The sequence below is a fragment of the Pleurodeles waltl genome, chromosome 1_2, assembly GCF_031143425.1.
Source record: "Pleurodeles waltl isolate 20211129_DDA chromosome 1_2, aPleWal1.hap1.20221129, whole genome shotgun sequence".
In the NCBI taxonomy this organism is placed as follows: Eukaryota; Metazoa; Chordata; class Amphibia; order Caudata; family Salamandridae; genus Pleurodeles; species Pleurodeles waltl.
Genome location: NC_090437.1, coordinates 470538736 through 470561090, shown reverse-complemented (window position 1 = coordinate 470561090; position 22355 = coordinate 470538736). Strand labels below are relative to the sequence as shown.

Here is a 22355-nt window from a genome sequence, read left to right as displayed (position 1 = left end):
GCATCTGTTGTAGAGGATTTAAATACTGCACAGTATACCACCATTTTTGGGGGTACATAAAATCCCAAGAAGTTTATGCCTATATTTTCTATCCCTGCATTGCTGCCAGATGTGGCTAGAAAGAATCATCCCTAGTTCACCTGAAGCACATTCGTATCCCTACACTATACACCATATGTACTCAAGTGAAAGCAACCATCCCAGTTATAGGAACTGTAGATTTTACTTGGGGAGTAGCAGCATGCATCCTTTCCCCCAAGGGGAGATTTAAAAGTCTGAAATATCGATCAGCTGCGTGTGGTGTAGCAAAGGCGCAATAGGCCCAAATTCGAGCATGGAAAATGTTCCCGCACCTTTTGTTGGGCAGTAAGTTATATCCACAGTTGAGTTTCATAGAGCCGCTTGCACCTCTGTGACCTGGTGCCAGAGCACCTGCTGCTTTATTGATATTGCCCTGTCAGCTGCTTTCAAACACTGTTATCTCGTACTGGTCAGGAGGTAGTAGCCTCTTCCACTATTGTTAGAAGTGCACTTTGGGTACAGTAGAGCCTAAGATCTACTATGAACCACCACCACACTTTGTTGATTGTGGAGTCCTCAGGGGGATAAACAAGGTAGCCGGAAAAAATAAACAGACAGGTCAATGCTGCTTAACACTTTGCATCTCAGTTTATATGTGTGTTACTTTCAAGAATAGGGAATGTTTACCCATAGTATAGTAGGATACATGACTGTCCATTACTTCAGAGTTGATGCCTGGCTCGATTTTTAGACTGTACTGCTTTATAAGCCCACAGTTCTTATAGTCCAAGGCTTAGAATGGAAAAAGTGAAACTACATGTAGGCAAAATGCCCTTGGCTACAAATTAAATAAATAGGAATGGTTGAAGGTGATCTTGGTAACGGTTATCTAATTTATCATTTTATGGGTTATATTGATTCTAGGCAGTTTCTAGAAGCAGCAATGCTTATGTAAACTTTACTTGTTTAGTGTGTTTAGTGTTACAACGATTTTCACACTTCCTAACATCTAGTGTAACTGTTTTGCCAACTCAGATCCCAAATTCTCCAAATGTTTCACAGAAACTAAAAAGTTACGAGTCAGTTCGTCAGTGATATGGGAAGGCATAGGAAAAAAATAAATTCCTTTCACACACTGACAGCAGCCATAAAGGACTCCTGACAGTAAACAGGGTCCCTCATGAGGTAATAAAATGAAGCACAAAGATTTTCAGTGTTGTATCATCTATCACACTTTGTTTGACCACCCTTCTAATGACTTTATGCTAATTAGCTAATGCTTTTTCCTTCCAGGTCTGCACTTAAACATGACTGAGATCTGACCTGCTTACAAGCACTTAAACCAGGCTTGCAAGGGAGCAAAAGCCCTGCACAGACCTTGGAAATCCTTTATCATGGTGACCCTAACGGATCCACTCGCAGAACCATTCTCCATGATGTCGCAGCCACAGGTAATACACAAGTGTTGATCTGCAAACTGGTGGATGTTATTTCCTCATGAATGTGGTAATTTGATTTGGTCTCACATACTCACATGCTGAGATCTTCCGATGATTCAGTAAGGGCTTTTTTGACAGAATGTTTCATGTTTGTGCTGGTGATGTTCTTCACTTCCTAGCTCTAAAACGATTATATTGAGAGCAGTTTATTTGAAAGAATAGGCAGTAATAAGCTGCCACAGTTCAGCCAGAGGCAAATTATTTACTACTATGCTGGAGTCAGTCATATGTGCTTGACTCATTAAGCATCATCTTTCCATAGCTTGTCAAAACAAAGGGAACATGCTAGTGATTTAGGTCTCACCTATCCGACCACTGTTGCGAAAGACATATTGTGGTCTTACCAAAAACTTAAAATAGGCTCAGAACCACCCATTGCTTGGCATTATCGTCATGCTCAGTTTTTGGTCTTTGTATTCGATTACTTGACTTCTCTTCTTCTGTTGGCCCCTCCCCTGGATCATAGCCTCTTTACCATCCTTTTCATTGAATGGCTTGTATCCTTCTAGTGCTCATATTTAGGAAACTACTTTTTCTTTATTGCTTTTTATTAAGTGATCAAAGTGGCATCCGCGTTCTTAGATTGATCAATCTAAAGAAGAAAAAAAATATTTCCTCATGCTGTAGGCACGAGAATGCATGGCTTCTTCATCCTCTTCCTGTGATTGTCCCTCCTTTGGATTATATTGTCTTTATGGTGCTTATGATTGGCTGAATTTCCTTTCAGAACTCTCCATGAGACTGTATGTGTTTTCTGGCTCTCTGTCTTATATCCTACTTCCATAGCCCAAACACCCACAGCCCCAACACATTGTCAGTGTTGCTCCCTCGCATTTATACTGCTTTAGTGTGCTTCACTCAATCCCCCACTTCGCTCCCTCCCTCGTTCTGCTTTGCCTCTCCTCCCCTCACTTAGCTTTATTTATATTTTCTCTCTTGTCCATGTTGCTCCTCTCAAACCCACTTCTCTGTTGCCCCCTCCCGCACCCAACCCTCACAGGCATTTCAGTTCTTTGTGCACTTTTATGAAAGGCCTGGGAGTTGCCATTTTCTTCCAGGCGGCCCACTACATCAACAGCATTCTGGTGGACTCAGCATTTCTTTTTTTCCTTTCTTTCTGTTTTTTTTATTTACTGATCTAAATGGAATCCACCTTCCCAGATAGGTCATTTAAAAGAAAATATTATTCTGTCTTGCTATAGGCATGAGCATGCTTCTGTGTGGCACCCGCCTTCTTACATTGATCAATTAAAAGAAACATTGATGCCCACATGCTTAAGCCACACACATGCAGAGTAATGCATGTGCAGACCTACAGAGTGATGCTACAGCTTCCTTGTCATTGTACTGTTTTTCTTCTTCTTGGGTTTGTGACTCCCCCTTGGATCATATCCTCTGTATTATGCTTTTGATTGGCCGAAATGTATCCTTCCATTCTTCACATTTAGGGAATTGCTTTTTTCTTTTTCATTCAGCACTCCATGAGAGTGAATGTATTTTCTAGCTCTCTTCCTTATCGTTTGCTCTGCCCTCAAATACCCACTCCCTGCACGCTGTGTGGGTCCCCACCTCTCCCAGCTTGTCTGTAAAAGCACAGGAACGCAGATATTTTTTGCTGGGCTGAAGAGCAGTTTCACGTTTTCTTTTCCCTGCATTCCGCATATTGCATAAAAACCCAAGCATACAAAGGCTTTTATGGTGCTGCGGGAAGGGCCGACTGCTGTACTCATGCCACAGGCGTGTGAGGCTAAAGGTGTGCTTAGCATGACACTTCTCATATAAACCCAAAAATCTACTCACTACACAGGAAAATCAGTTGATCTGTGGAAATTAAATTAGGCCTTGGTAGGCATTTATCTTTATAGTATGACACATCCCATGTTTTTTTAATTCTGTTCAGAGTTTCATAAGCGAGAAGTAGTTGAAAAATAAACCGTGGCATTTATAAAGATTGATAACATTGAATTCAATGTACCCTTTTAAAATACCATAAGATATGTTTGTTTTTTCTCCAGTATTAAAAAAACCCTTTACCTCTTTTAAACAGTACTTTACAGACAAACATTCGCAAAGCCCACAGCACAGCTCAGGTCTCGCATTATGAATGTGAGATGTATTGGCTTTGCCAATTCTTTTTTTTTTTTTTTTTTTTGAAGAATGTACACTATTCCTAACATAAAATCATTTCTCAGACCCTCACCTTTCTTTTCCTACTGTCTCTTTGTTGACTTTATGGCCTCTGACGAGCCGCTCCTGGCCAGGCCCTGCCTTTGTGTAGGAAGTTGGCTCTGTATGTACTATTTCAAGGTAAGAAATAGCATGCACAGAGTCCAAGGGTTCCCCTTAGAGGTAAGATAGTGGCAAAAAGAGATAATTCTAATGCTCTATTTTGTGGTAGTGTGGTCGAGCAGTAGGCTTATCAGAGGGTAGTGTTAAGCATTTGTTGTACACACACAGGCAATAAATGAGGAACACACACACTCAAAGACAATTCCAGGCCAATATGTTTTTATATAGAAAAATATATTTTCTTAGTTTATTTTAAGAACCACAGGTTCAAGATTTACAAACAATACTTTAAATGAAAGGTATTTCACTCAGGTATCTTAGGAACTTTGAATCATCACAATACCATGTACAGTTTTGGCAAAAATGGCAATAAGCTATTTTAAAATTGGACACTGCAAAATTCAACAGTTCCTGGGGGAGGTAAGTATTGGTTAGTTTTGCAGGTAAGTAAAGCACTTACAGGGTTCAAAGTTGGGTCCAAAGTAGCCCACCGTTGGGGGTTCAGGGCATCCCCAAAGTTACCACACCAGCAGCTCAGGGCTGGTCAGGTGCAGAGGTCAAAGTGGTGCCCAAAACGCATAGGCTTCAATGGAAATGGGGGTGCCCGGTTCCAGTCTGCCAGCAGGTAAGTACCCGCGACTTCGGAGGGCAGACCAGGGGGGCTTTGTAGGGCACCGGGGGGGGACACAAGTGAGAACAAAAAGTACAACCTCAGCGGCACAGGGGCGGCCGGGTGCAGAGTGCAAACAGGCATCGGGTTTGCAATTGGTTTCAATGGGAGACCCAGGGGTCTCTTTAGCGAATCAGGCAGGCGAGGGGGGGGCTCCTCGGGGTAGCCACCACCTAGGCAAGGGAGAGGGCCACCTGGGAGTCGCTTCTGCACTGGAGATCGGATCCTTCAGGTCCTGGGGGCTGCGGGTGCAGTGTCTTTACCAGGCGTCGGGTTCTTTGAAACAGGCAGTCGGGGGAAGCCTCTGAATTCCCTCCAAAGGCGTCGCTGTGGGGGCTCAGGGGGGTCAACTCTGGCTACTCACGGGCTCGCAGTCGCCGGGGAGTCCTCCCTGTAGTGTTGTTTCTCCGCAGGTTGAGCCGCTGGCATCGGGTGCAGAGTGGAAAGTCTCACACTTCTGGCGGGAAACGTGGAGTCCTTTAAAAGTTGTTTCTTTGTTGCAAGTTTCAGTCTTTGTGGAACAGGGCCGCTGTCATCGGGAGTTCTTGGTCCTTTTAGATGCAGGGTAGTCCTCTGAGGCTTCAGAGGTCGCTGGACCCTGGGTGATGCGTCGCTGTTGCAGTTTTTCTTGAAGTGGGGAGACAGGCCGGTAGGGCTGGGGCCAAAGCAGTTGGTGTCTCCGTCTTCTCTGCAGGGCTTCAGGTCAGCATTCCTTCTTCGTCTTAGGTTGCAGGAATCTAGTTTCCTAGGTTCTGGGGTGCCCCTAAATACTGAATTTAGGGGTGTGTTTAGGTCTGGGAGGGCAGTAGCCAATGGCTACTGTCCTTGAGGGTGGCTACACCCTCTTAGTGCTTCCTCCCTGAGGGGAGGGGGGCACATCCCTATTCCTATTGGGGTAATCCTCCAAAATCAAGATGGAGGATTTCTAAAGGCAGGGGTCACCTCAGCTCAGGACACCTTAGGGGCTGTCCTGACTGGTGGGTGACTCCTCCTTGTTTTTCTCATTATCTCCCCTGGACTTGCCGCCAAAAGTGGGGGCTGTGTCCAGGGGGCAGGCATCTCCACTAGCTGGAGTGCCCTGGGGCATTGTAACACAAAGCCTGAGCCTTTGAGGCTCACTGCTAGGTGTTACAGTTTCTGCAGGGGGGAGGTGTGAAGCACCTCCACCCAGAGCAGGCTTTTGTTTCTGTCCTCAGAGAGCACAAAGGCCCTCACCACATGGGGCCAGAAACTTGTCTCTCAGCAGCAGGCTGGCACAGACCAGTCAGTCCTGCACTGAACAATTGGGTAAAATACAGGGGGCATCTCTAAGATGCCCTCTGTGTGCATTTTTTTTTAATAAATCCAACACTGGCATCAGTGTGGGTTTATTATTCTGAGAATTTGATACCAAACTTCCCAGTATTCAGTGTAGCCATTATGGAGCTGTGGAGTTCGTTTTTGACAAACTCCCAGACCATATACTTAATATGGCCACACTGTACTTACAATGTCTAAGAATAGACTTAGACACTTTAGGGGCATATTGCTCATGCAGCTATGCCCGCACCTGTGGTGTAGTGCACCCTGCCTTGGGGCTGTAAGGCCTGCTAGAGGGGTGACTTACCTATGCCACAGGCAGTATTTTGTGGGCATGGCATCCTGAGGGGGATGCCATGTCGACTTTCTTTTTCTCCCCACCAACACACACAATCTGCAATGGCAGTGTGCATGTGTTGGGTGAGGGGTCCCTTAGGGTGGCACAACATATGCTGCAGCCCTTAGGGACCTGCCCTGGTCACAGGGTCCTTGGTACCACTGGTACCTTTTACAAGGGACTTATCTGTGTGCCAGGGGTGTGCCAATTGTGGAAACAATGGTACATTTTAGATGAAAGAACACTGGTGCTGGGGCCTGGTTAGCAGGGTCCCAGCACACTTCTCAGTCAAGTCAGCATCAGTATCAGGCACAAAGTGGGGGGTAATTGCAACAGGGAGACATTTCCTTACACTTTGTTACTCCCCATTATCTTTTCAGTAAACCAGAGACCTAAGGTTAGCTACCAACACTGCTCTTTCAGCCATTGTGGTGATAAGAGTATTCAGTGAAGTATCTGTGAGTTCACGATGTTCCTCCCTCACTCTCTCTTCTCTGATTCACCCTTTCCTCTATTATTATTATTGTATTTTAAAGCACAAACACACTCTGGCCCTGTAGAAAACAATGACTGTGTCTATAAATTGGCCACGCATCACTGAAAATATAATGGAAATGAACATCCTTATTTGTCCAACTTCCAACGTTTTAACTTTCTTCAACATCTCAGAGTAGTTTGGTGTGGATTTCACGGAGGAAAGGAAATGCTGGACATCCGCTGCTCTGAATGCCTGTCTTCTCCATATCTTCAATTTAAATTTTGTTATGATAAGCAGTATGGATTAAGCAAGTCAGTTAAATCTTTTTGCCACATATTCCCCTCCTCACAGCGTTTCCAGGCACTTTTGGATGGACAGGCAGCTAACATAACTACTTTGTCTGAGGGCTTAATCACAAGCATCTGTATCTTTTCAAATATTGCCAACAAATGTGGATACATCTTATTTCAGAAAAAGTATAAGATAACTGACCCCTCCCCATTTAATAGATTCTATCATATGTGGTATGTGGTGGGGGAGGCATCAAGGTACTTCACTCGCTCCTCATTCCATAGGTGGTACCATCTATGAATTGAGGTTGGGGATCAAGGTACTTCCCTCTCTCCTCATTCTGTAGATTGTATCATCTACGGACTGTGTGGGGGCATCGAGGTACTTTCCCCATCTCCTTGTTCCATAAGTGGCAGTGTGTATGAGATGAGGAGGGTGGGGGTCAAGGTACTTTCTCCTTCAGTGTCATAGTACAACATCAAAATGTCTAATTATAGCAAACCAAAAGGAATAATTACAAAGGTGAACTCTGTTGGTGATGTGATCGGTCCAGCTTCAGCTGAAAATAACTAAAATGTGTAAAACGTTCACTGAAAAGATACAAACAATCAAGTGTTCTGCAGAGTAAGAAGCAAAGACTAGATCAATGGCACACATACTCACTTTTGTCTTTCTTTGCTGCCCTCCGTCTCATGCATTGTAAACATGTTAAGCTCTTTAAACGGATGCCTCTCAGAAGATGTTAGCCAGACAGACTTCATGAAGTTCCTGAGCTTTGAAGACATTCACACTTGAGACTTTCTTGCTTGTCATCATCCTTCTAGGTCACGAGGGGAGACCATTAAGCCTTGGATGCTCCCCATGTTCTAAACATTCAAATCATTTAAGTCTGTACTTGGAAGGTTCTGCACATGTCGCTGCTCTTCTCCTGCTGATAAACAGATGTCCATGGACTGCTTTCAGGTCTTGCTCACACACTTGGGCTGGTAGTTCTCAGTTAGTAAACTTTTAATATTTTAAATATGTGTCTGTAGCCCAGATATTACTGTTTGAAACACCCCCACTCTCTTGTCTGTATAGGAATATCAGGGGTTGGCCTGGTGATGTTGGTTTCAAAATGGAAGGTGCTTGGCCGGCGCACAGCTAAAAAGGTCTCAGTAAATCACTGGTCTATAAAACAGGCAGCTCTCAACTGAGCAATTATGTCCAGTTCTATATTATTAAAATGCAATGAAATACATTATTGCCAGGATGCTATGGGTGACATTAAAGTATATGTGGGTCCCTTGCGCACTGTGCCAATGGAACCAAGCTACACCTGACTAAAGAGCGACACTTGGGGCGAAACCTGTCTTGGGTTGATTGTGTTCCGGTTAAGAGAGGACCTAGTTTGGAAGTATGAGCTGGTTTGTCTTATTGCTAGGCCTAATCTGAGGTGGTGTGGTGAGCAAAAGAATGATGGATTGGAATGCTACCCTGAGCAATTGCTAGTAGTTAGACTTATTGCAAGCATCTTCCCATCACCTTTTGTGTATTGGAGGATGCTCTGGGCAGCCTAGTCTCCCTAAAGTGTAAACTTATCCAATGTGATCCTTTAAAAATTTATCCACAATGTGATCCTTTATCAGAAATTGGAAAGGGGGCTTTGGGTGTTATTTCAGCCCCAACCCCCTTCTTTGACATCTGCTCCCAGCCCACAAATGAGTAACTAAAGATGATACTAGTGGCCCATTACAGCGTGGCTTACTGCCACTCTATTTTTTTCCGCCAAAAACACAGCATGGTTTTCAGCATGATGTTCCTATTTGCCAGTTCCTGAACAGCCCCCGTGCACCCACTCCCAAAGATCAGACCAGACCCCCAGGGGTCCCAGCGCCCAATTTGAATTCATTTGCTCTAAACTTTATTTGCCGAGTTATCACTTGTTGGTGTACAGCAGTGTGATGGTATCTGATGATTAAAAGACTTCATGCAAAGGAGCCTTCCTCACCTTCCATTCTCAACATTTAGGTATCAAGCCACCATGTGAGCAGCACAGAACAACACCTTCATATAAGTGCCATAACTACCCTCTATCCACTTACTATGTTAACCATTGTTCAATTTTTATATTGACTTGTGGGGAATATAACTGTTTTGTGTGCCCCATCTGATTTATATGTGATCCTTAGTTGAACAGCCATTTAACATTATTTTTAAATCCACGTGAAAGGCATTAGAGGCAGAGTGCAACTTTTTTTTTTATATATATTTCTTTATTGGCAATTTGAAAACCTAGTACATTAACACAGAATTAATTACTTAAAGTATAGAGAAAGGTATCCCAAAGATCTGTCATGTTTCATCAGTAACGGTATTCTGAAATGGGTAGCCAACACATTTGTATTTTCATAATTTTTGTCAAATACTATTCAGGTCAGTAAAACTTAGCATCATAACGATCAAACAAACAATATTCAGTTTGTAACATAAGACAACCCCCTCCATCCCACCCGTGTTCAGCGTCCCTCAATATTACCACAGTGTCCCAGTCTCGGGCCGCAGGGCCAAGGGTCATAGAGCGAAGTCCCGTGGCCCCCCTCTTCACGGACCATCGTGTCACTCCCCAGGAGGCGATTTCCCCAATGAGAACAACTAGGAGCCTCTAATCGCATGTGAGTCAGTTTCCGATGCTTTATCCGGTCCAGAGGAGGTGTCGGTATCGTCAGTAGTCCGGTCCCGAATCATGACTTCAGCGAGGAAGTCGTCTGGGAGTCGGTCGTCCCGTCGAACCCTTTTCATATGGGCTTCTTCCGCCCTGGCCCGTTCTCTTGTATCCGTCAGCCATTCAGTTGTCACAGGCATCCGGGGCTCAGCTATCGGAAGGCAATGCGTCGTTCGGCCAATGTCCGGCCAAGTATTGCAAACTGTCTGCTTGTTGTTTTTTTTTTTCTTTTTTGATGAGAACTAGAACCACCAGGCACTGCTTGAGTTCTCTGGGGACGGTCCAGCCCATAGCTCTATGCAAATGGAGCAATATCTCGTCCCAGTGGGGTCCTATTTGAGGGCCGGTCCATACAACACGAACAAAATCTACCGGGGCATAATCGCAGCGCGCACAACTGGACTCCCTAGTCGGTTAAATAACATGGAGGAGTTTGGGCGAAAGATATTTAATGTGTACGAAAGTATATTTGAGCAATTTAAATGTTGAGTTCACTGAAACTTCTCATACCCCCTATGGATGCGAACCCATTCTGCGGATGTGATGGGGAATTCGCACAAGTGGCGCCGACGGGCCTTCGACCTGCAGGGGAGGCCACTATCTCTCCGCGCAGAGAGCACAGTGGGCGCGTGTAATGGGCCTCCTTCCACCTGCCATCATTAACAGTGCAACAGGCGGCTCTTTGGGTTCCGGGGCTTCAGGGAACCGTGCCTCTCTCTGGCATGGTCGCTGCTATTTTAACATGTTGGAGAAATTGCCATTGTCCCAGTTGGAACGTTTCGATTGCGTCTTGCAGCGTGATGAATCGACCCACCGGGTATAGATCATCTAAAGTTGTGCCACTACCATCCGCACCCCCACCCAGTCGGCGGTCCGCAGCTGTGGAGTGTGCTGTTTATGCGAATGGCTTAATCTTTCAAAATTCGAGTGCTGCTGCTTATGGCGCTATATGGAGCACCCGCATAACTGCCTGCCCCCAGAGTTTGCACCTCACGCAGAGTAAATCTTTAATAGTTTCCTTTTTTCCTTCAAATTGTTCTTGTCTCGGAATTTAGGAAGAGTTCGACCTAGACGTGATAATTTTGAAGCTACTCTTCTTCTCCCTTCCCAGGGCCGTCTCCGAGTGCTCAATAATCTTCTGTGCACGTGATGCAACATGAAGTCATGGAGACGCCACTGAATTTCCCTCTGGTAGAAGTGGAGCAGTGCCTTCCCCTCCCCAGCATATCTGACTGTACCTGCCAAGCTAGCACCCAGCGCCTACTGCCAATAGCGCCGGTGACCAGCACCTTTTGTCCCTCAGGGGTGAGCGCCGAGACAGTTTAGCTTCTCTGGTTGCTTCTCTATACCCACATAAAGTGGTTGGCCACTTCAGGGTGCTTACTGTAAACATACTAATGAAAGAAGAGCCAAATCCTGAAAGAAATGTAATTAACAAAACTCTGGTAGGAAGAGGAATGTTGTACATTTACGACTAGTTGAACTTGGAAAAATAAGTCAATATGGCAAACTTAGCCATCCAATATTTTGAAAGGGAAACCAATGTGAAACTACTATTGCCTGTGAGGAGCATACTTTTTGATGCATCTGAAGATTTAAGGGTGGCAGATTTAAGGGTGAATGTGTCCTGTAAATGTCGGTACTCCATGTTATGATATTTTCTGTGTGCGGTAAGTACCACCTCTTCTGCAGAAAGGATAGAGACATAGCATGTGTTATCAGTGTCTTGCACACCAGCCACAGCATGTTTCATGTTTTCTGAACATTTTTTCTAGGTTTTTTTTGGGCGGAACTGTCAAGGTGAAAATGTGGGCAAGCACGTTACCCTCTGTATGGCCCTGTGGTTCGTGCTGCAGTGTTGTTTTCTGGCTGCCTTAATTTGGAAGACATGGAGTCGGTTAGCTAATTCTTTGGAATAGTTCCATCTCATCCCAGACAGTTGTAGCATTCAGCCTTGACATTACTAACACTCGAATAGGAGCATTGGAATCAGTATTTAGCAATGACATTCGTTATTTTGCCAACATGAGTTGAAACTGCACTTGTTTGGTTACAGGGCTAATTTTTGTTATGCTTGGCTGAAAGTAAAGGATTGCGCTTCAGTTATACTCGCTGATGCCGGTGGGACTGATGCCCGTGGGGTTAAGGAGAGAATTTGGTGATCAGCTCTGTTGAAGATGGCCAAATGATCCAGTGAACCTCCAGCTGTTCACCAGTCTCTGCCCAGGGGAATCTGTCATCCACATTAGCCAGTCCAGTGTCTGTTCCCAGACCAGACATGCTTCCCAACTACTCAGAAGGCGAGTGCTGAGGTATCTTTGTTGTGGAACATCTGCTGGTCAGCACTGAAAGATCCAGTAAATACCGCCTGCCACTGTTCCGCACTCCAAGCAGAACTACTCAGGCACTCAGGAGAGCAGTAAGTCGAGTAGTAAGTCAGGTAGTCGCAGTAGTCGAGTACTAGTAAAGTAGTAAGTCGGAGGCAAGCCCAGAAGACCTGGTATCCTCTAAAGTAGCTGAACTATCAGTTCCAGAATATTGGGTTGTTGTATTGATGCATTACTATTGTGTGGGTGGGGGCTTCTTTCCCAAAATGGAGCCAAAGTAAATACATAGAATGCAGACACAAGAGTTCAAAGTAGCAACATTTCTTACGCAACACCTAAGGGAATAAAGGTAAATGAAACATTGGCAGGCTCACTAAAGACGGATGTGATGCACTTTTTATTCTTTCATTCTCTTGTTTATATATCATGCTCCATCAAGAAACTGCACAAGAGGCAGCCAACACATGTGTTGGCCCTTCCTGTACTGCAGGCCAGAAGCCCTTTCAAGGCTAGTTCGTAGAAATCCCATCCCCATAATTGTTGGCGAATGCTCTGCAAAATGAGTAAATTATCTGAGAACAGGAGGATGTATTCCTATGATTGGTAAATGGCATATATTGGTAGGTGATCACATTAAATGTTCCGAATGTTAAGAAGGTAATCGTGCCCTGGTAACATAGGGTATTTATTAGTAGAAATAATTGGATGTGTTGAGTACATCTCAAGAGCAAAACAGCCACAGGATCCTCTGTGATGCGTGGAAGTCTAGGGGCAGGTGGTGCCCGTGTTGGCAGAGCTGGCTCCTGAAAGATAGCGGTCAAATGGACAGTCCGTCAGGTCATCAGCAGTCTGAGCAACCATAAATAGGAGGTAACCCAGAATGTCTTCATTCCATCCCCATATTTTGTTCAGTGTATATGGCTACGTTTAGGTTTATCATATTCTGTTTACTGATAAGAATCAACTTGGCGGCAAACCATGGGCCAGAAATTATTCTTCATTTGGTGTGTAGCACAGGATCAAGTTTGGCTTTTATTCAAGTGAATAATGTCTTTGTAATGGTTTCATGAGGCTATGAAGACAGCTACAAGTTATTTAGGTATAAAGGACTTACTTTTTCTCTGTCCTCTTTAAATGGGGTCTTGCACCTGTTTTATTGAAAGCAACAAAGCCATGAGCCTTAGACCCTCAAGGGTGATTTGCCGCGCTTTACGATTATTGATTGATTGATAGTAGTCAGCCAGACTCGGAACACACTGAATTAGCCAGGCCCTTTACATGATGTAATATTGGCACATTTCTGATATGTTTGGGGCACCTAGAAGGTCAGCTTCATTACCCTGACTTTAGTGACTGCATGCGTTCCCTCTTCTGGCTTGCTAGAAGTTAGGGGCCTGCTGCCTCAGTTTAAATCTTTCCACATACAGCCCATCGACAATGCAGCACACCTGGCTAGAGACTGTACGGGAATATTTACCTGCCCTAGGAACTGGCCAGCATGCTTTTCCTATTGGTAGCTAGACCTCTCATCTCCTGATCGAGTTTTAGGTCGAATTTAACTTTCTTTCCTGTCTACATGGTTGTTGAGTTGTGGAATCCTTGCTGTTTGATTTACAAAACTTTGACTGCTGTTTTTGTCCAGGAGGCAGTCTTGATATCTCAAGAATTAAATCACATGCTATAAACTTTCTACTGCTTGTTATATATTGTGTTTGTAATACATGTATAACATAATGCATATGTGTAGAGCTAATGTTCTCCCAAAAGGGTATCTTTGCTTCCGTATGTGGGGATGCCCGTTTGTCTCTGAGACTACATGTACAGGCAGCTGCATGTCTAGTGTACTGTGTGCAGAGGTGCCAGTAGCTCATTGAAACCTCCCTGTTGGGATTTACTACCTGTAGGTGACAACCTACTGTTCCTTTTGATGCAGTCGGGGTGTACATTATACCGACCTAACAAATACTTTTGTGTGCATGCACCGCGACATGTAATTCATAACTGCTGAGGATGCATCCTCATGTAAAGCACTCAGACACCACAAAGAAACAGCAGCATGCCCAAAACAAGAAAGAGGAAGAAAAAACATACGGCCACACAGCGCAAAGCGGCGAGGCAAAAGAAAAAAGTGGTGCTCCACACTAAGGTATATGGTGATCGTGCAATAATCCATGTAACTGGGTCAGAATCCAAGACTGTAACAAAGCTACCTCAAGGTGGGACAAACGAAAAGCATTTACCTATGAAATCCTGTCAATTTTGAAAGGCAAGCCAAGGTTCGAATGAAAGTGATGGGCGTGAAACGGGTGTTTTGCAAGCCAACAGATATACATTACAACATGTTGAGAGACAGCGCTTGCGCGTGGCCTAGGCTCTACCTAAAAAGATTAAATGGCAGATGCAAGATGCAGTTTCTGTTTGTGTTTTATAAACCTGAGGAAATGTCTCCCACGCTTTCAGCAAGGGAACAAAAACAATGATAACAGTGAGGGCAGTTACACCAGCCAAATGGAAAAGTCATTTTCCACCCTGGAAATAAAATCCCTCCCATGCCAGGACTATACAAAGAGAGCTCCAGTGTGGGCTCTGTAGAGTCCTTGAATGGTATGCTTTCTGTGCACTAAAAGGGGTGGAAAAACGTTTTATTTTCCTGTGCAACCCATCACTACTGGAGGTCATCGAGTGTACGAACTTAATTCAGTGCTTGCTCTGGAAACTACAAATTTTGGCACAGAGGTGGCAGGCAAAAGGGGTGGAGTTAACGGGAGTGTCTCCATGAGGCACGAGGTCTGTGACAGCCAACCTTTGTATTCTATATGTTTTACCAGCACTAGTCCAAACAAATTGGACCATTGAACAGAAATGATAGTGAAACTGTTCTAGCTTTCTGATCACAGATTGCCTTTCGAGAAAGTCTATGGGACTGAGATCTGTGTTTCAGGATACACTTCTGGTAAGAAAACTCAGGTGCCTAGGGTCCTTACTAGAGATATTGCTGTGTAATATTTGGTTACAAGTTTGATTCGTTAGATAGCTCAGTGAGATAATGTGTGTGCTGCAGAAAAGTGAATGCAGTGTGTAGGTAAAAGACTGTTGTTGCACAGAGCCGTGATTAATCTGTTAAAATAAATTATTGAGACCTGTATTTGCTACAAGTAGCTGCATGCCACCTCCAAGAGGTGAGTTATTACTGTTGCAGATTTTACCCAATCTTTTGTTATACTGTGTTCGTCAAATAGGGTTGGGGTAGTGAACAGTTATTGTTAGGGACAAAACAGTTTGTCTTGTGTGTTCCTCAAATTGATATGCGTGTAGTTAAACACACAGTCCAACATACCTAGCATTTCTACAGCACAGACATACGATGACACACAGAGACAGAGATTGACTCAAAACTATTTTAAATCTGGCTTGATTTCTTTGCAGCGTATTAAGTGACCTGCATAGTATATCTTTACTTAGCTTCTGAGTATGTCAGCGAGTGGTAGAGGGTCCAGCTATTCTCCACTTGACCTGATCTAGCCACGAGACACAACACAAACTAAAGAAATTCGTGACTGTCCTTGAAGCAAGACATTTTTGATAGGCTGAACTGGAAGGGTAAATAATGGCTACTGACCTTCCATGGAGGCTGCTGCAACATCTGGAGAAGCAACGTGTGTGAGAACCCTGAATGTGTCTTGGTTTTGGAACTAAGAGTGCACCAAGACACAGTTGGTGATAGTTTCTGATCTAGGATCCTGTTCTGGCACAGTAATAGCTGCAGGACCTGGACTCCAGCTGATTCCCACCCAAAGCCAGTATTAACTGCATTCAAGATAGCCCTGTAGGCAACTACAATAACAACTATTATGAATGTGTCGTACGTGGGGCCTTTTGTCATATTTCTTTTTTGCTTATACGGCATGATTGGAATCTCTTCAAAGAGAACAGCTCAGAAAGCAGACCATAGGATGTGGGTGTGTAAAGATGTCAACTCCTGCATCCGGTAAACGTTTTTAAAAAACGTTGCCAAGAAGGGTAAATAGTTACAGTAAGCAGGTTTTTAAAGTGTGAAAAACACTACTGCTAAAATTGTTTTAAATAAATGTTCTTACTTTTTTACAGTGACAATACTTGAAATCAGAGGCTGAAGGCTCTTGAGCTAAAGACGCCACTGGGCGAAGGAACTGAACAAAAGCACATTAGGGCATGCACAAAATACAGTATGAGCACCAAAAGTGGTCCAAGTTCCATTACACATCAAACCTAAAAAAACTACACATTAGGCTCCTCCAAAGAAGTTGACGGATTGTAGAACCCAAACTGAAGGAAGTGTTGAATTGTAAGGGTGATCCTGCAGCTTATTGTAGACTGAAAGATTGTCTACCATAAAAATTGTGCTTTAAATTTAATTTGGAAAAATCGAATCCCACTTGGTGTGGATTTTCTGTTAATTTCAATGAGACAATATTTTTGTAGATGATGCTTAGGACATAATATTCATGTCCGACGATGTTCTCTAGGACACAGTATTTATGTTCGGCCATACTCTGACAGTGGCACCTTGACCACACCAACCTGCAAAATATTGGAAAGCCCTTTGTTACTGTCTCCATTCCCATAGCATTCTAACAAAGGCAGTAGCACTTTAGAAGGCCGGGAGTAAAATAAGGGTATCCGTGTGATGTCCTTTTCTTCAAATGTGCAGGACCATTGAGGTAAAAAAAACATAATTTCAAACTTGGTGCGAGGGCAAGGAACACACGAGAAAATATTAGGAGCCGGTGGAGTGGTAAGGAGGGTTAGGATAAGAGACATTTAGGTAGCAATTCTTGATAGAAACAATAGGAGCTAATATTGTTCCCTATTAGTCAGCCAAAACGTAATTCAGTTATAGAATGCCAGAGAAAGCATTTTGGCAAGAAGTGCTGTACTTTGTAAGTGGCATATGGCTCAAAACAAAAAGTTTGGAGGATTACATAATTAGAATGGAATTGCTGGTGTTAGTAAGTGAATGACTTTGCTAAAGTTCATATATTACATGACATTATCAACATATATGTATCTATGGTAACTGATAGCATCCATCTGCGGTACTGGAACTTGTGCAAACTGTAGTAACATACGTCTGCATAAGATACATGTTCTAAGTACGCAAATCCTTTTTTTCTCTTTTGAAAGTACACTTCACGCTGTGTTTATCTTCGTGCGTGAAGGAAGGGTACAACATTTTGAAATGGTCAGACTAAAAAGCACCTGGTGGTCTCTTTGTGCTGTTAGCAGACGCCAGTTTTTCCATGAGTAAGTGCTTTCATTAACTGGTCCTTTGAAGCTACTTTTGAAAGTCAAAGATTGAACTGCTCATTCACTTTTTTGGAAAGATCACTTCTTTTTTTTTTTTGTATTTTAGGGTGGCAAGAGGCGGTGGGGTATTTTGTCAGTGTTGCGTTCATTCCCGTTGGGAAACTGGAACCTTTCAATACAAAAGATATAGAAACTGTTGCTTAGGGCCAGGAGTTGGGCCTTACAAGTTTGTCTGTTTACATTTGGTCTGATTGCAGTGCAGAAATCAAAGCCACTATATTTTAACGGTGTTTAAAAATGTTTGCTGCTGCCACTGACAAAACACACAATATGATGATTTATTTATTTATTTTGATGTTCTGATGTGAGCCTACATTTCACCTGAGCTGCTCTTTGTGGTGTTAAATTTGCAAACTTCTTGTTGCAATGGCCATTCTGCATCACCATTCAATGAATGGCTGATGTTTTGAAATTGGTTAGAATCATTGGTATCCATGGTCACTCGGTGATGTTAATGGATTATTGTAAGTATGGTAGATCCTTTTTACGAGTGATGATGGTTCTGGTACTGATGAAAGGCCTCAATGATGGTGATCATTTTCAAGTTTTTTTTAATGCAGGGCCCACTTGCACAGTTTCAGGGGGTTCACCTGTATCATTCTGGAGGCCTGTAGGTGCCTGTGAAATTCTAGAAATATCCTCCTATGCTGGAGACGTGAAGACTTGAAGACTCCTATTTCGTCATTGTTTGGAACATAGGGGAAAAATACTGTGGGAGGTCACATTTTTTGAAGAGAGAAGAAGTGGAAGGGAAACAGGAGGGAAATGGGTGCTTGGAGTGGAGTTACAGGCCAGATGACAGGCAGCCTGGGCGGAAACCATCATGTCACCACCATGATCCATCCACTGTTCAACAGGCGTGTTCTATCAATGTTCATCAGGATGCTCAACTTACAAATTGATACAGATGGCTATTTAACGCAGCTCTGTTTTACTTTTTTATTGGACAGTATCAAAAACTTGTAACAAGGGTTTTTTATATATTTAATTGGAAGTATCTCTTGTAGCATTTCAGCTACATATTTAAAGGAACCAGCATTTATTTAGGAGGAACCAACCACTTTAGCGTGCCACGAGTCTAGAATCTGTGAGACAAGCCAGTTCGTAGACGCAGACTCACGCAGGATTGTAAATTGTTGAACTTATCACTGGAAAAAATGAATATTTCAGAAACCGTAATGGAATAGGTCTTTAAAAAGCAACTCCTGTGCTGTGAAGTTTCTCCCACAGGGAAGCACATATTGTCATGTTTTGGGGAGACAATAGGGTGTGAATGAGCAGTCACCAACAGTTCTCCATGTCAAAGGCTGTGGGTGCTTGACCAAAACTGTCTCCCATCTATTTATGTCCCCCTGTGTCTACTCAACTAAAGATTGCCAAATTGAATGTTTCCATTCTCAGTAACAAGAATGGTACCCAGAGCATCATAAGGAGTGATCAGTGGCCTGGTGCGTTTTACAACCTCCACGTGTGTCTGTTTGGAAGCAAGACTGCGTAATGAGAGTACATCTTGCTGTTTTTTACTAGCACTTTTCTATAGCACACACAAGACCCAAAACAGGTCCGGTAACAGCACTTTACACGGGAACAGCTGACAAGCGATGCGGAAAAAAAGAGGTATATTTAAATGCTAATAGTACAGGAGGAATGTATACATAAAATACGAGGTCAAAATAGTACATAAAGAATTTCTTAAAACGTAAGTAAGCATATGTTAAATACATCGCAGACTACGTGTCTGTGTAAATTCAGAATCCTCACATTTCAGCTCTTTTCAATATTTCAAAAGAAGGGACCATCTCGACAGCCGATGTGTTTTGAATTTCAAACTTTTAGAACAATCTCAAAGAAGGAACATTTTACAGTTCCTTTCTTTCTGAATGAGGAGTTTTGAGTGGAAGGAAATCCGAATGTCACACAGTGGCCCTTGAAATTACCACTTTCTGTGTAAGGTAAAATTGAGTACCAGAGTGAATTTGTTCTTCGACAATAAACCTGAGTTCACATGCTTTGGGCTTCACCTGAAAAGCATTTATGTTTGCTCTTACCATTAGTGATGTTTGAAAAGCCTCTTTCATGAATGACGACCCCACCCTTGAATGGTGCAGAATTAAAAGTAAATAACTGCTATTCATGTCCTCTGTTCGTGAATGGTTATTGTGAAGAGAAAGGCACCTCCCCCCTCACTATAAGGACGCATTTGAAATAAATGAGAACCACCATTCGAATCTGTTCCAAGATGCAATGCTTTTTGTTGGCCTTTTAGAAAGGTAAAATCCATTGATCATGTCTCGGCTTCCAGGCGTAACCTGGAAGTATTCTGCAAATTCAGTCCTTACTTTCACAGCAGTGCGACTGTCTGTATTTTGATGTGCTTGTTCGTGAAAGGCAAGTAATTGCGAATGGACTGGCTTGGCAGAAACCTTAAGTCTATGATGGTGTTGTTGGCCTTTCCCTCCTTTAGTGGCAATTCGCTGCTAATGACAAAGCACTCTGTATGACACATGTTCGCTAATCGGCAGCTGTCTATATGGAGGTGGGATCATTTGATGGGGACACTTGTTTCATTAGCGTGTGCTGCAGTGACAGCTGGCCACGCCTAATTTTTTAGGTGTGGGTTTTTAAATTGGAGCTGTCAGATGGAACTGTTACCAACAATATACATAGGATGGACTTTTGAGTCAACCTTTTCAGCAACTGGTGTTCTTCAACCAGTGTTTTTAGCCATTGATTTGAGACTTTTCAGCAATGTTTCAGCTCAGCCCAGTGGTGTGTGTATCCTTCCACTTAAACTTGTGCTTACACTGAACCACATGAGGGAGCACTGTAGAACTGTCGCCCTTTCAGCTCTTTTTTAAACACTAACATCACATATATTTACCACAAGAGCAGGATCCATTGCTCCTAATGACATGACAACTCCTTTGTATGTGGGGCTACTGCTAAAGGAAAGTAACATTTCTTAATAACACTAAAGTCATCTTTTCTTATTACTAAAGGAGAACCAATGGTGCCTTTATCAGGGTGTGAAATTTATTAAAATATCTACTTATCCATGTGACAAGTTGCTTCTTAAATCTACTTATCTTGTAAAAAAAAATCTACTTGTCCCTTTAGTGCCATGTGGTGCGCGACAAATTATGGTAGCAATCTCATTACATTAGAGCGCTGATAATAGTCTCTTTGATTATGCCTGGGCTAATACTATAGCAGCGCTTTAATGTTAGCAATTTTCTTAATTTGCCACCCTTCACAGACCTACTTAATGGGTCTGGCGGTAGTGGTAAACAATAGTTCCAGGATTGGAATGCCTGTTTGAGTCTGTGCAAACCTACTATCTTGCATGTTTTAAGGGTTTTCACCAACTCTTCGCTGATCTTTTCCCGTACTAAAACATGGTTGGAAATGTACTCTTTACAAGGGCAGAAGTAAAACTTCTTGCAGGGTTGGGGAAAAAAGTTGTTGGAGGGAAAGTGAACTTGTAAACGATCAACAGAATTTTGCATGTGTAATTCTACACATGCAAATTTGCTGGTGCTAAAATACAGCTCACAAATATTTTCTAGAAGTACAATTTCCTGGCCTACTTTCGTAAAGTCTTCACTGTGAGTGACAACGTTCTGCTCTTTCACAAGGAGCATATCGTCACACATAGTAGTTTTGTTCATTGCCAGGAACATACTGTGGCAATGTGTACTTTTTAAGACCGAAACACAGTTTTGCTTTTTGCCAATGTTTGTTACAGTGGCAAGGGCGCAGCAGTTCCCACAACAATAAAGTTTTACAAAAACCATGTCAAAACAAGAGACACATTGACAAAACCAAAAGGTTGACCATCGATGTCCGACCTATTGGCTTTGCCAATGATTTTATTTTTATGTTCCCATAATCTTTTTGAAACTGGTTACACTAATTTTCCATTATGAATATTTTTGGGAAATACCAGCATGCATCAACACATTTTACTAAATGATGCTTAAAAGAAATGGTACCTAAACTTTCACCATAATTTAGCACAACATTTTTTCTATGTTACGTTTTTTAACATTTTATTTTTAAAACAAAGAATCATCATTCTTGCTTTCAAGCACCTGAAAATATTTGCATCTAATTGGAGAGCAATTTGGAAGCATTATACATAGCCTCATGCTGTTAGATTTTGCAGAAGTGTGTACACATTTTTTACTGAAACTACTATCAGTAGTGCAGTCTGAGCTTACAACATTTATTTAGAGCGCACACACTAATATTAAAAGCTTTGCATTAATGAACCATAAATACTTGTTCGAACAGCATTAACAAATGGACAGAAATATTAAATCAACAGCAGACAGTTCCCTTCCCTGCTTCAAAATGTGGTTAAAAAACTGGCAGCCAAAGGATTTGTTCTGAAGGGGGTTGGGTCTACTTGTCCCAAGGATAAAATAAACATGAAAAAGGATTGTCCTTGACCCCAAACAATATGTCCTGGGCGTCAGGTTATAGGAGTTCTACACCCCTAAATTATGACATAACTGCTCTTTGTTGTTTGTAGAGGTGAAGCTGAAGAGTCAAATTTCACCCGAACACTAAAGTCATTGTTAAAACCAGGATAGACCAATGGCTCCTGCATGGTTTGTATGTCGAAATATCAACAGCAGAAATAATGTGTTACCTGTATATCGTGGCAAAAAGGTTTGAGGACCCAAACATCGAGATTGTACATGCTTATAGGTAGGTATAGATTTTACTGTTCTCAACTCCAAATCTATGTAGCTTGAAGATTGGCCCTTGAAAATGGGTCCTTGATGTGGAATTCAGAATAGTTAATAGTTAAGAAAAGTAAATCTATACTTGTCTATGCACGTATCATCTTGTTATTTAGGTACTCATCTCAAACGTTTTTGTCACAATATTCAGGTGGCACAATAATTTTGCTGTTGATATTAAGATGCAACACCCTTGTATGACATGATTGTTCCTTTTTGTGTGGTGGCCAAGAGCTCAAGGGAGTCAACTTTGTGGTTAACTTACTACAGTGTTAGGATCAATGGCACCTTTGTGTCAGAACTGTTCTGCTTTTTTGTGTGAGAAGCTACAGCTAAGGGGAAACAT

At 42.7% G+C, this 22355-nt stretch overlaps 1 protein-coding gene across 1 annotated transcript in view; it reads left to right on the top strand.

Moving 5' to 3' along the window:
• LPAR1 (lysophosphatidic acid receptor 1) overlaps positions 1-22355 on the top strand; it is a 214141-nt gene that overhangs the window by 99992 nt on the left and 91794 nt on the right. Inside the window, exon 2 of the mRNA XM_069240945.1 lies at positions 1315-1472. Within this exon, the coding sequence (XP_069097046.1) occupies positions 1416-1472 (57 nt within the window). The 5' untranslated portion in view covers positions 1315-1415. The remainder of the gene's footprint in view (positions 1-1314; positions 1473-22355) is intronic.